The sequence below is a fragment of the Gallinula chloropus genome (genome assembly GCF_964237585.1).
Source record: "Gallinula chloropus genome assembly, contig: HAP1_SCAFFOLD_40, whole genome shotgun sequence".
NCBI lineage: Eukaryota > Metazoa > Chordata > Aves > Gruiformes > Rallidae > Gallinula > Gallinula chloropus.
Window position 1 is genome coordinate 95,756 of NW_028168731.1, and position 14,449 is coordinate 110,204.

At 43.5% G+C, this 14,449-nt stretch overlaps 1 protein-coding gene and 1 pseudogene across 2 annotated transcripts in view; both read left to right on the top strand.

Annotated features, from left to right (window-relative positions):
* The first annotated feature begins 4,109 nt into the window (after nt 1–4,109).
* LOC311204219 (nischarin-like) overlaps nt 4,110–14,449 on the top strand; it is a 246,789-nt pseudogene continuing 236,449 nt past the window's right edge. The window contains exon 1 of the transcript in view: nt 4,110–4,193. The product of the transcript in view is annotated as a nischarin-like (transcript). The remainder of the gene's footprint in view (nt 4,194–14,449) is intronic.
* The window catches only part of LOC311204224 (nischarin-like), a gene marked incomplete at both ends in the record, with an annotated part of 166,007 nt that continues 162,337 nt past the window's right edge, over nt 10,780–14,449 (top strand). Inside the window, 3 exons of the mRNA XM_084280678.1 lie at nt 10,780–10,929; nt 12,486–12,581; nt 14,089–14,184. Of these exons, the coding sequence (XP_084136804.1) occupies nt 10,780–10,929; nt 12,486–12,581; nt 14,089–14,184 (342 nt within the window). The remainder of the gene's footprint in view (nt 10,930–12,485; nt 12,582–14,088; nt 14,185–14,449) is intronic.

Genomic DNA, 14,449 nt, shown 5'->3' on the forward strand with positions numbered 1-14,449 from the left:
AATTTAACAGTCCCTCTGGCTTTTCATTCTAAGATTCTATATAAAGTCGTTTTTCCAGCTAGTCCAGTGTGCTATTTACAACCATGACAAATTAGTGTATTCAGGAAAAGGAATAGTTAACCCAAATCTACCAAACTGTATATTATTCTGTGTATCAGGGAAACAAATTCTTCTTCAGTTCCAGTAGAAAAGTAATTTTTCTGTTCATTCAAGAAAATTAATTAATTTTATTTCTGTAGATTGTCAGACAATATGTGTTTGTTCCAAACACAGCCAACATGACTTTTTAAAGAGTTCCACAGTAATGCATTTCATAAATATTTCATCCAAATATTGTTTAAATTATCTTTATTTATATATTATTTGCTTAACTTACTGGTCCTTTGCAGTATGCCATAATACTTCAATAAAAAGAAAATATTTAACATTATAGGACTCACATACTTTGATTATGATATTATACATTCCTGCAAGAGCGTGTGACCTAACTAAGTAGGCACAGCTTTGGTCAGAGTTTGTAGCACTGTGGAAAATGCTGGGAAATGTTGCTTTTGCAAATTGAAAAGGGTTATTGTATTTTCTGTAGAAGAATTTATATATAGAAACTCTTGATTAACTGAACCAAACTAAACTTTATTGGTGTACAGAGCTGTAACAACAATAGAAACCAGCCACCACCAAAACCAAAACCAAAACCAAAATAGCAACAGCTCCTAACAGTGCATAGAATTCTATCAGACGGCATCTGCAACCCTGCGAGGAGAAGCATGGGGCCTCTGCCTAGAAGGAAAGTGTTATAAATTGAGACTACAATGGATCATAATCCAATTAGAATTTTATTAATTATAGCAAGTAGAATATGAGCAAAGACAGCGCTGGACGGCAGGAGAGTCTGCGCTCCGCCAACTGCCGTGCTGATCAGTTCAAACAGTCCCTTTTTATATATATTTTTACTTCCGTGTTCATGAAGTAGTGGAGGTACTCTGCGCATGCTTCAGTTGTTGTTAGGGGGTCGTTTTCTGCCTCTTGGTGGTCTTTGAGGCCGGAGTAAGAAGTCTTCCTCCTTTGTCCTATCTGTGGTTCCTGGACATCTGGCGGTTATCTTGCACAAGCGGTATCTGGTTTAGTTTGTGTAAGCAATTGTGGTTATCTTATCCTGGACAAGCGGTGTCTGGTAGCTTGCATAAGCAATTGCACATTTTTGGTAGCTGCTGGCATAAGTGATTTCATATTAAGCTTAGCATAAGCCTTAATAAAAAATACTCTGGTCCATAGTTCCTCACAGTTATTTTTACAAAATAAGATGTGGTGACCGATTTCGAAATGTGTCAGCAGATGTTGTGACGGGTTTCGAGATATAAGTCAGCAACCTCCCTGATATTAGAACTAATATTAGAAGCTAAGTGGTTTCCTGTCATTCATACCTTGTTTCAATGAACAAAATATTAACCCATTCACCACAGTATCATTACTTGGTTGAAATACTGATTGCGGGAAAAGACTTAGACGTTGGAAGTTTGATTGATGAGTGAACTGCATTTGAGAAGCAAGGGGTTCCAGGGAAAATTCCAAGGAAGCCAGTGTGAAAATATTTGGATGTTCAAAAGTTGCATGAATTGTTTCATCAGTCTGCTAAGGTGCTTTAGCTACAATACCACTTCTTTGTTTACTGAGGCTAAAGGGATTGCACAGTCACCTGGACTGTCAGCAATTCCCCAGCGGCCTTGCCCCTGGCGTGAAACCCTGTGGCACAGGCACACGGGAGGTTTTGGACGGCACAAACGCGGGAATCTGGTAACCGTGTCCAATGCCATGTACCCCGTGAAATCAAAATGGACAATAGCCCAGGATATACAGCACAAACAATACAAACCTCTTTCCAATTGTGGGACATTACCTATGTTACAGGGACACCACATTGGCCTGCAGGTCAGGCCATGGTGGAACGTATGAATCAAACTCTCAAGTGTTTTTGCTTCACAAACAAAAAGGGGGAGAGAAGGACATCTCTCCAGCTGATCAATTAAACAAAGCTCTGTATGTTTTGAGTTGTTTATGTCTGCCACAGAACAGCTTGGTACCTCCAATGTGAAATATGCAGGAGGTTTAAAAGGAGGTTTAAAAAAAAAAAAAGAAAAGATGAAAAGAAAAAAAGTCAATGTCAAGTGTTAGTAAAAAATTAAATTACAGGTAGTAATTTGGGGAAAGGAGATCTGGCTGTGTCATTACAGATGCCATGGATCCAGAAAAAAGCAAGCCTGTGTGAACCAGGCGGAGATCCTGATCCCAGTAACTTATGTCAAGTGTTCCAACTGCAGCCACAATGGACTATGAGTTTTGCTGTGGGACATATGGAACTAACTAACAGTCTTTGAAATATGTATGTATTTATGGTAAATGAAAATTAGGGAAATGGTGATTTCTGCACAGCCTAAGAACACAGACTGCAATGGGTGGTGCCTGCACGAAAAGGTGAGGCTGGTGTTATCTGACTCCTGAAACTGTCAAGACACTCAGCTGCAGGTGTGGATTCTGTAAGACTTTACAGAATCAGGCAGCAACTGAGTTTTGTTGCTGGCTCACAGACATGGTTGTGAAAATTTTGAAAGGCATGTGCTGCATGAATGTGTCCACTCTCAGTCAATCCATGCCAGCATTCAGAAATTAATAGATCAAACACAAAAGATACAGGAAAATGGATTCTTTGGATTGGACAATTGGTTTCAGGAGTGGGGAATTTCAGGATGGATATTGTCAATGGTCAAATCTGGATTACATAGTCCCTGACAATATCCTTGAATTTCCTATGAAACAGCAAAGTTATTCACACTGAGAAGTATTTGGTGATCACATCTTCAAAACACTACGGCCTTGAAGGCAGAGGTAGGGACTGCCTTACACCAAGGAGGAGTTGTAGGAAGGTATTTGGAAGTAACTGAACATGTCGTTATTATCCATAATAAATGGTCAACACAGAAGGTGTGCAGATAACTTTTAGACATAACAGATAAATTAACAATGCAAACAGTGTGTGTAGCCAATTAGTAGTTTTTAGCTGGCTACATTTTACAGTGTGGTTTTTCGTTTATGGGATGTTTTTTAGATTTAGTTATATAAGGACTTAGGGTTTTTTTGTAGATATTTTCGCCTTAGTGTTATTTTTGACAAGTCTTGCAAAAGAAAATATCACTCTCAGTGAAGGAGGTTCTTTTTGCTTAACAGGAAGGGGGAGATGTGTCCTGCAGCTTGAGAAACAAAGGCTCAAGCACTGCCAGGTGAAGAGATAACGGGATGGAGCCTTCAGGCCATGAACCTCGGGGAAACTAAACAAGGTGGCAGCATCCTTGCCGGCCCCCTGCTGGGACAGGCTCCAGGAAAAAGTGTCCTCTATTGTTAAGGTGTAGCTGCTGTCTGAGGAGGGTTTAGAAGTTCTATTGGCATGATAAGATAGAGATGCTGCTGTGACAGCAAAACGTTGACCAATCAGATGTAGCCCAGGAACAGGGTATGTTTGACAGAAAGCAGCCGTCTGCAGAGCATATAAACAGGAATGGTTCTTTGCAATAAATTGACTCTTGCTGCATCAAGCTGTGTCCCGTCTCTCTCCGTCGCAGCATTGCTTTAGATAACTGCAGTGATTCCTTGGGCATGATTGTAACCCTCAGGAAGCTGAGGAATAAAAACTTAACATCCAAGCAGCCAAAGGGCTTGTCCAGATTTCTGAAAGGTTCCATTTCTGCGTAGCTGTGACATGACAGCAGGATGCTCGCCAAGTTCCTCCACCTCTTGTGGAAATTGGGAGGCTGAAGAAAGGATGCTGCTGTTCCAGGCTTGTTGTGAGTAGCTATGCATACCAGCTGAACGTAGCAGAGATCTTTAGAAAACGTTGTGGCTTAGATGCTAACCTTTGGGTATCAAAAATAAAAGCAATTGCTTTATGTGCTTTGTGAATGAGATTAGGGATCCTACATCAGCAGAGTCACCTTAGAGTTCAGATTAGCTTTCGGGTAACTACAATACTTCCAGAAGGTAGAACCACAGAATTTCTCAGCTTCTCTTTAGGACATGCTTTGGTTGCATTGTCCCTTACTTTAATTTCTTCCTTTCAGGTGTACATTATTCAGGTCAGTGTTGGCAATCATCAGTGGACAGTCAAGCATCGTTACAGTGATTTCCATGACCTGCATGAGAAGGTAAGGTGGTTAAAGCTCTGGCCTCAGTCTCTTCCAAAATATTGTACAGTTTTTGTAGTGGTTATATGGGACAAAAATATTTTCCTCAAAGAGCAAGAATATCTGCCAGATGCCATCTGAAGTGCAGACTGAATCCTTTGTATGAGCAGTGTTACTTGCCCCTCTTACACTCCCCTCTTGAACTAGGGGAAGTTGGCCTGAACAACTTTAGCCTTGGGCAGAAGCTTCCATCAGGGAGAGTGGAGTTTTACCTAGAGTTATTAAACTTTTTGCCAAGAGATGTTTAGGTGTTTATGATGAGCTGATCTGGTAATCTGAAGCTGGATTCACGCAAAGACTCTCTCTTAGGAAGGGTGGCTGATAAAACTGACCTTAGGCAGTAGCATGGGTTAGTTACCAACCAGTGCTGAATAAACAGGTAGTGAAAATGAGGGCAAATCTATCATATTCAAAACTGGGCAGCTTTTTCAGCTATGCACTAGTAATTCTGTTGCTTTATCAACTTCATTACATTCTGCCCTGTGGTAACTGTGAGCAATTATCTCAGAAAACACTATTATTCAGCTTCTCACAATTTTATAAAACGGTCTTTCTGAAAAATACCTAAGTCAGTAGGTAAAGTTACCAAAGTAACTGTATTGGTTTTGTTCTACCAGGATTGAGCAACATGCTCTTAATGTGTTCTGTCACATCTTATGTGTGAGTTCAGGTTGTGAGTTGGGTCGTAACTCTGGTCTTTGTCTTTCAGCTTGTTTCAGAAAAGAAAATAGATAAAAATCTCCTACCTCCCAAGAAGATTATTGGGAAAAATTCCAAAAGCCTGGTGGAGAAAAGGCAAAAGGAGTTGGAGGTCTACCTGCAAACTCTGCTAGTCAAGTTCCCTGTCACTGCTCCGAAAGTTTTGTCACACTTCCTACACTTTCATTGATATGTAAGTTATGTTTTTAGCATATAAAAACGGAGGCCTGAGGGTCTTGCTTGGAGAGACCTGTGTGGAATCTTCACAAAGTAGCTGGAGCTGCTCTTTTTCTGCCTTTTGCACGATGCAACAAAGCATATTTTTCAGATTTTTGACAGCACTTTTTGTTGCAGTAGGTGCTGTGCTGACAAGTAGTGTGGGTAGGGACTCAAAGAGGAGGAAATAAATGCTGGCAGGGTAGCTGGAAGCTGTGAATAAATCTGCAGCTGAATTGGTTGTTAGGCTGAAGTCAGTAGTGATTTGTTCATTCATCTCTTGTGGATAATTGGGCATTTTTACAGTATGGCATCGTGTTGTAAGGGGGAGATTGAACTTCATGAAGAGGAAAATGCACTGGAGAACTCTGTGGAAAGGAGGACCAGTAATTGCTTCAGGGTGGGATGTGCTGAGATGGCTCTTCATGGTTTCATATAAAGGCTTCAGAAGTAGTGGGTCATTAGATGCGTTGATACAGCTTTAGCAACAAAGAAGAACCTGCTTTTGTTGTATTCCATGAATGTAATTCCCCTGCTGAGGCCTGAGTTTGACTTGCATAAACTGTTCATGGTGCTGCTATTGCCCTGCAGATGTGAGCAAGGAGGACTAGTTTGTCATGAGGGAGCTTTTGTAAGTTGATTGGTGGTTTTAAATCTATTAAATGTGTGTGATAACATAAGGAGAATTCTGTTAAGATGGAGCAAACTTCCGGATCACCAGGAAGTTTCTCTCTTAAATGGTGTCTGTTTCATTAATGTTTTGGTCCAGTAACTTCAACAAAGATTTTTATGCAGGCAGAAATTCTTCCAGTCATTCTCACTTTTCAGTTAGATGATTTCTTTCTTGCTGTAATGTTCATCCCTTTTCACTTTTTCAAAGAACTGCTGTTACTTGCATATGAATGCTTCCATGCTTGTGTATTGTGTTTGTGTATTACAATAGAATGATAGAATCCAAGACTGGTCTGGGTTGGAAGGGACCCCAAGGATCACAGAGCTCCAACCCCCTGCCACAGGCAGGGACACCAACCTCCAGGCCTGGAGCTACACAAGGTTGCCCAGAGCCCCATTCAACCTGGCCTTGAACACCCCCAGGGATGGGGCACCCACCCCCTCTCTGGGCAGCCTGTTCCAGCCCCTCACCACTCTCTCTGGAAAAAGCTTCCCTCTAATATCTCATCTAAACCTTCCTTCCTTTAGTTTTAATCCATAAATGAGTGAAGCTGTTGTTTAATCTGCATTTCTTTGTTTAGGGGAGTCTGGCTTGAGGTAGAAATGCAATTGTTTGGGACTTGAGAGTACTTTTTAAATATTTACCAAAAGTAGTTAGCTATTCAGCAGAAAAGCTAAATATTTGCCACAGGAATTCAACTGGGGAATAATCTTCCTGCAGAACTTTGGTCTTCTAAAATATCTTTACAATATTAGCCCATGTGCATGCTTGAGGCTTCATAATGCCTGATACTGCCTCATTAGTTTATATAGGAAGGCTGGTGATGGCACCAAGCTGTGTGACACGCTGGAGGGAAGGGATGCTGTCCAGAGGGACCTTGACAGGCTTGAGAGTTGGGCCTGTCCTGAAGGTCAACAAGGCCAAGTGCAAGGTCCTACCCGTGGGTCATGGCAATGCCGAGCACAGCTCCAGGCTGGGTGGAGAACAGATGGAGAGCAGTCCTGAGGAGGAGGACTTGGGGATGTTGGGGGATGAGGAGCTCAGAGTGAGCTGGCAGTGTGCACTTAGAGCCCAGAAAGTCAACTGTCCCCTGGGCTGCTTCACAAGAAGTGTGACCAGCAGGTCAAGGGAGGGGATTCTGCCCCTCTGATCTGGAGTGACGCCCCCTGCAATGCTGCATCCAGCTCAGTGGTCCCCAGCACAAGACAGGCGTGGAGCCATTGGAGCAAGGCCAGAGAAGGCTGGAGCACCTCTGCTATGGAGGCAGGCTGAGAGAGTTGGGCTGGTTCAGCCTGCAGAAGAGAAGGCTCTGGGGAGACCTTATAGCGGCCTTCCAGTCCCTGAAGGGGCTACAGGGAAGCTGGAGAGGGATTGGTGACAAGGGCAGGGAGGGACAGGACAAGGGAGAATGTTCTTAAGCTGGAGGAGGGGGGAGTTAAATTGGGTATTAGGGAAAAAAAATCATCTTCCCAGGGACAGTGATGAGGCCCTGGCACAGGGTGCCCAGAGAAGCTGGGGCTCCCCTGGATCCCTGGCAGGGTTCAAGGCCGGGTTGGATGGGGCTTTGGGCACCCTGGGCTGGTGGGGGGTGTCCCTGCCCACAGCAAGGGGTTAGAACCAGATGGGCTTTAAGGTCCTTTCCAGCCCAAAGCTGCCTGGGATTCTGTGATTATTTTTTTTCTTGTCTATTCTTATTTGTAGCGTTTCCAGTAGGGATTATTTAATCTTATTCCCTAGGTTAATGGAACTAAACTGGTGTAGAAATAACCACAGTAAATACACTACAAGTGCTTTGCAGCCTTTGTGTTCCAGGGGAAAGCTGTGTCTGGCTTGGCAAAGAGCAGCAGTTGGATGTGACAGCAGTGTACAACCTTATTGTTGCTTTGGTGTTGAACAGGGGTATGCAGTGATATGGGGGTGCTTACTTCCTTGCAGTGTCTTATACTTTGTCATCTTAGATTTGGTTTCTTAACTTCCAGATAGAAGCTTTTAAAAGAAAATAATTGAGTACCCAGAAGCTGCTGTTCAGAGACACCTGCAAACAATGGATTTCTGTGGGATTGGCGCATATAAGAGAGCGAAGACAGAGGCCTCTTGTAGGTCTGACAGAGGACTAGAGCTCCTTTTCTGTGGGCTACAATACTCCACGTCATGACCTTGTTTCGATTATAAAGGTAGGAAAATTCTGCTGTGTCCCCCAGATGATGAAGGGAACACAGAGCCTGGGTTTCAGTCAGATCTCTGCATGCCAGGTGAGTGTAACTGGCTTTATCCAATAACAGAACTGTTGAATTTTGTTCGGAATGCAGCTTCGAGCTGCTTCTCCAAACTGTTCATCCTCAGTGAGTGGGGTTTCAGTTATACTAAGAATGTGCTTGTCTGAAATGTTCACCTCATCAGATGAGCTGAACTGTGCTGCAGATGGCCCATGGATTTATTTCCTTGTCATGAATCATGAGGGGTTTGTCAGTGAAGTAAACTCCTCAAATACTCATTTCATGATGATCAGTAATGCCTGTTTGTCCTTTGCAGCTACCTTAAAATGAGATGTGTGTGCCTAAACTATCACAGATAGTTTTTTGTTCTTCTCGTGAGCCTTAGAGAGAGCTCTTGGAAGAGCTCAGAACTATTTCTGGACTTCTACAGAGCATTTGCTTTTTGTGAAGTATGGGAAATACCTGAACTGACCTTTGTGCTCCTTTAGATTGAAAAAGAACAAATTCCCACAGGGAGAATTTTCCAGGCTTTTTCTTTTCCTCCTGGAGCTGTCAGTGTGTAGAAAGGGGGTTGAGCACTGTGTAGGTCCAGAAGGGCAGAGAAGATAGAGGATGGTGAACAGGGACTTTGAATTCTTCTTCAGCAAGGAGGTTAAGTCCAGAAGACTAATTTTTACAGATCTCTTCTTCCCTGTAGACTTGTTAATCTAAAGTTATCAGTGTATTAGTGATGCTCTAAGGAAATGTTGAGTGCTTAATTGTCCTGGTTTTGGCCAGGACATTAATGCATTAGGTTAGTCTAATGTTCAAATTTGAAGAAAACTGTACTGGTAATAGTTTCTTTAAAACCAGGCTTTGTTTGGCATTGGGCTGATGATGGTCAGTAAGAATTGCTCTAGTTGCTGTTGCCCTTTTTGAAAACATGCAGCATGTGATTATTTAAATGTAGTTCAGTATTTTCCATCTTGGAAACTAAAAACCTATGAAATTAAATAATTTGATGAAGTATTTTCAAGTTACAAAGAGAATCTATAAGATGTAATGACAGTTGTTTTCTATTTTTAAAAGTCCTGTACCACAGCAAGAAAGGGAGACTTATTTTGTCCAAGGATACACTTTGAACTGTAAGTGTGTAACACTTCATTGCAATGGTTTAATCTTTGCAGGAGATCAATGGGATCACTGCTGCACTGGCTGAAGAGCTCTTCCACAAAGGTAAAGAACCTGCAAGAATTTAACTGGGGATGGTTTCCTCCATGTGCATGCGTGTGTATACCTGTGAGATTTAATCTCCAGACCATGAGATCTGAGCCTTTCACATCAGACCGAGACTTGTTCTTCCTCTTCACCTTTTTCTTGCTATTTGTGCTTTGATCCAAGCTGTATTTGAGGAGGAACTGTCACAGAAGCACAGCTGCTTTTGGAAATAAATCAGAAATTGATGAATTCCTTGGTATGTTTTAGTGCAACCAGTCAGGAAGTTTGTGTCATTTCAGTGAGCCTTGATAGAGTGTGTTGAATGCATCACTTCACCTGTCTTAATGTTGTTCTTCCAGAATTCAGGAAACATGAGACCTTCTGGTCAGTTAATGAAAGGATGTGCTTTTCTGAGGCTGAGAGCTGAAAATGAAATGCACTACTGCAACATCTCTAAGTGGCTCACCAGGAGCAGGAGGCGTGTGAAATGATTAACCCATGTTGAGGGACAGGCTGAATGCTGTGCTGTGATTCTGGCTGGCTGAGGTGATAGGTGAAGCGTGGTTCAGATTGTTCTGGCACAAAATTAACTTTAGGTGAAGCCACTTCAGAGGGGGCACTCAGCAAACACTTTAAGGAAGGTCCTGAAGAACTGTTCCCTGACTCTGTAGTGCCTGTAGCCTCACTAGTGCCAAAATCATTGATGTCTGACCGCTGTATGTGAGTGGAACCTTGTGGTGATGTGCAGCTGGACTCTGGGACTTGCTCCCACTGAAGCCAAAGGGAGTTTTAGTCTTTGGAGAACTCTGCTTATCACGAAAGCCGATGCTCTCCTGTCTGTCAGGTCAAACTGGTGTCCTTAAAAGGAAGAGGAGGAAGATGTTAATTCCACGTGTGCATGTATTCTGACTGCTGTAATCCACATTTGCTCTTGGGATGCTGTCAGAGGAGGCTTTTGGATGCTGTTTCCTAGTGTTCCTGGAAAGAAATGGGATTGTAAAAATGTTGCCAGATAATGCATTTCCTGCCCTGGGAGCTTGCTCTGGTGGTAGTGTGGTGAAAGTCCTCAGACTGTCCAAGAAAATGCTGCAGCTTTGCACATCAGCAGCTTAGCAAAGGATGTCAGGTTTGTCTGTTAGATGGTAGGTGCTGCTTTTTCTGGTTAGAATAAGTCTGAGCTGCTATTGAACTTAGGGATATCTCAAAGTTTAGCAATTTCTATGTTGTATAAATTAACTTTGGTTCCAGCCCTGTTAAGAGGGAAATTTGCCATTAGTTGCGTTGGGAGCTTAAGGCTTGAATGCAGAGAGTGCCTGTTTGAACACTTGGATTATTCTGGTGTTAAAGAAAATTTATCTGAATTCAGTGCTTCTAGTTTAGAAGCAAAAAGGACATTGTTTTGGTGCCTTAATCATGAGCTTAGAATATAAATGACAGAGATGAAATCGCTGACATTAGGTTTTGCAGGTACCATTTACTCTTTGGTAACTGGGGCAGCGTTGTGTTCGATACCATCATCCTGTGTTTTTCAGGAGAGCAGCTCTGAATGGCTGGAGAAGTCTTCAACATCAGACCCTTGCAGCTATATGCTGTCACTCTACAGTTGCTGCAGGGGGAGCCTACGTGTGCTAATGGAGATGCCAAAACTGATCTAGGTCATATTCTAGATTTTACCTGTCGACTCCAGTATTTCAAGGTGAGCCATGTTTGCACAAGTACTGGCGGTGTTTCTGCCAGAGTGATGGGATTCTTGGCATGCTTCTGGAGCCAGGTTTGAATGCACAAGATCTTTACTGGCAGTAAACACCTGTAAGCATTTAGAGCTCGGTGTTAAACAGGTGCTTATTCTACCAACCTTCAACATAGTTCTCTAAGAAAGACGTTGATTCTGCCATGTGATGTCATCTCTTCAGCGGTGCCCTCTAGGGTTTCTGTGACAGAGCCTTACTGGGTGCTGATAGGCAGGAAGGAGGCAGGAAATATTCATTTCAGCCTTGCATTCTTTGACAACACTATGGCTAGGCCAGTGCATACAGATGAATACATGCATGTGTGTGTAAGTCCTGTCCCCTTTCTCACCTTTAACTGTATTGGAAAGTTTAAAAACCCCCAAACCAAACTAACAAAACCATCAGTTTTAGAGATGAGTGGCCCAGAATTTCCAGGAAAAATGCCATTGCAGAACAAATGTAAAATGGCCTCAGATAATTTTTGTCTGAACCAGTTTGATATTTTGTTCTTCTACCAAATCAGTGAATTACAAAGACTCTTGCTGAGTAGCTTTTTTAACACTGCTTGCTACAGGTCAGTGTCTTTTCAGCCCTTTTATTACATGAAGAATTTCCTTGTAACTGTGTGATATGTTCAAAGATGAAACGAAGTAGTGGTTTGGGTAAGGTGCACTGGAGGGCTTGGAAAGTTTAGAAAGCAAAACCACAGCTCTACTGTTATTCCTGTGGATCTTCAGTTGCCTTTGCCATCCTCTGTGTGTAGAACCTGTTGTTCAGAGGATTCTCTGGCTGGAGAAGAACATATGATTTAGAAAAATATTATATACAGCATATTATTTAGAAAAATACTTGAGAGTTTCTGGCCCTTCTGAAAGCTTGTGTGTGGGAGCCTTCAGAGTTTATAAGATATATGTAAGACCAAAAAAAAAACCCCAAACCTTAAGAGATTTCTCCCAAAATTTTATTCACAGCAACCAGAACTGCAACCGCCTGCCTTTTGCACTGGTGCCATGTGCTCTGGCCAGAATGCTATGGGCACGTTGGAAAACTAGATGCCTTTTTATGAGATGGTCTAATGCTTTCTTCAAGCCCATCTTGTCAGTGCCTTGGACTTCATCCCCTGGGCTGGAATTGAAGACAGTTCTGTCCTGGAGGATCCAGGTGTTTCAGGGAAGCTGGTTTTAGTGAGTGCCACTCTGGCTTGATCAGCTGTGGATGAAGCCTTGCTCAGTCTTGTCTGTGGGATTTGAGTGCCCCATGTGCTACAAAATACAAGCACCAGGTGGCAGCTTAAGTTCAGTGCCTCAAGTTCAGAGCACTTAGCTGGAGTGTAACTGATGGTTTGGGTTTTCTCTGCTGAAGAGTTAATCTGCAAGTTTCCTGTATCATCCCGTGTTTGACAAAGGGGTTGGAGCTGTGGCTGTCCCAGCTGCTGTACTTGTGCTCTTGCCCGTGCACAGCTGTCTGAAGTGAGCACAGGTTGGGTTGTGTACACTGACTGTTCTTCCTTGTTGATGACCAGGTCACTGAAACAGGGGGACCTTTTGGAACCAGTATCATTCAGGAGCATCTGTTGCCGTTTGACCTGTCAATTTTCAAATCTCTTCATCAAACAGAGGTACAACTAAGCTACTGCCTGTAATTTGAGGGGCTCTGTAAATGCCAGGTCTGGTGCATGGCTCTCAGGCTTGGTAATTGCTTTGCTTTGGTGCTGGGGTTGGGGCATGCAGTGTTCAGGAGGAGTGTTTTATTTGGGAAACAGTGTGGGGTTTTTCTCAAGACTTGGCAATACGGATGCCAGATGTAAATATTCAGAAGAGCTTGTGCATGTCTTCCCAAAGGATGTGTGTCATTTCCAGTGTATGCAGAAGCTACCCCAGGGTGGCTTTCTGTCCCTGTGAAGCTCCAACAGATGGGTGCTAATGGGAGCTCTTATTACAAAGTACTTCTTGTTTGGGAAGCAGCAGGGATTTCTGAAGTGATGTGAATTTGCTTGAGAAGGTTCACTTGAGTGCAGCGCTTCTGGCTTGAGAATTTGTGGCATTTTTTCGTTGCTCTGCTCTCAGTGTGGATCACAGGGCTTCCACTGGGAGTGTTCAAAACCTCTTTCGTCCCTTTCAGATCTTTCCAGAGTGGGAATGCCTGGTTGTGTCACACAGCCCTTACCCTGTGTTCCCTTCTGTTGGGTTCAGGACCTTTTGTTGGACATGCCTGCTGTCTCACTGATAGGAGAGGCTGTGCTGGTTCAGAGCTGCAGTGCAGTCCCCATGTCAGGGGCTTCCTGACATCTTAGCGTGGGAAGGAAACTTCAGTGGGCTGGTGTTGGGAGTGTGTCTAGCATGGATAATTTCAGGAGTAGCTTTGCTTAGTGTGGGGAGAATAAAAAAGGGTTTTGTTTTGAAGACTTTTGTGCCTGTGGGTTCCTGAAAACTTCTGGATGGACTGGCAGCAGACCTGCATTTTCATCTCGTCGTAACTGCTGCCCAAAACCAAACAGTGGTGATCTGGAGAGATGCTTCCAGGGGCAGCAGGAGTTCTCTGGGAACTGGTTGTTGTTGCACAGTGTGCCCAGAGAAGGACCCATTTGCTAGACAGAGCTTGAGTCACATTGAACTGCAGAAAAGACTTTTATAATGTCAAACTTAGTCTGTGTAATGAGCTCATTGGTGTGTGTGAACTGCTGAGCTGGGCATCTCCCCTCCCCCGGACAGTTGTTGTTTATTCTTTGCAGTAAAGAAGGTGGGATACAGCAGTAACTGTGTTTGCAGGTCGATCTGCACAGCTTGAGGTACCCACCTCTGCGGTTGGTGACAGTCAAACACTGCGCCCTGTTCAACTGCCTGGGCGGTTGAACCTGGGGGAATGCCCAGGGAAGGTAGAAAGTGCCTAGAGAAGATCTTTTGTGCAAAGAAATATTTGGGAACTAGTTTTTCTGTAGTTGTGTCCCTAATTTCTTGCTGTAGCTTTACCAAATGTTAGGCTGTCTGACCTGATAGTCCCAGATTTGAAGGCAGTGCTGTAACTACTTTCCGGACCGGGAGGGAATCCGTCCTTGAAGCTTTCAGTTGCCTCTGCTGTGTCCCATGTTTGTTCTGCCATTTCTGACTGTCATGTTTTTCCAGTAGATCAGTCATTGTGGGGGGAAGCTTCTCAAAGGGCTGACCTCATCCAAACATGCTCTGGCCACAATGAGTGTTCGGTTTTCGGCAACATCGATGAAGGTGAGAGGGAGTTTCTGATGGGCGTTCGAAGCGCGTGCGAGAATCGCGCCTGTGGTGGGGGAATCCCCATGTGGAGCCCTGGTACTTTTCTGTCCTGCCTGTTGCAGGTTCTGCTCTTAAAGCTGGGAAGCAGAAAGGGTTTGCTGGCCTCTCAGAACAGACTTGAAGTGATGAGATGTGTCCCTTCACAGGGATGTTTCTGATGCTTTGATTGGAATGTGCTTCTGTTACTCCTCGAGAGCTGAATGCGTGTGGCTTCTTCTCT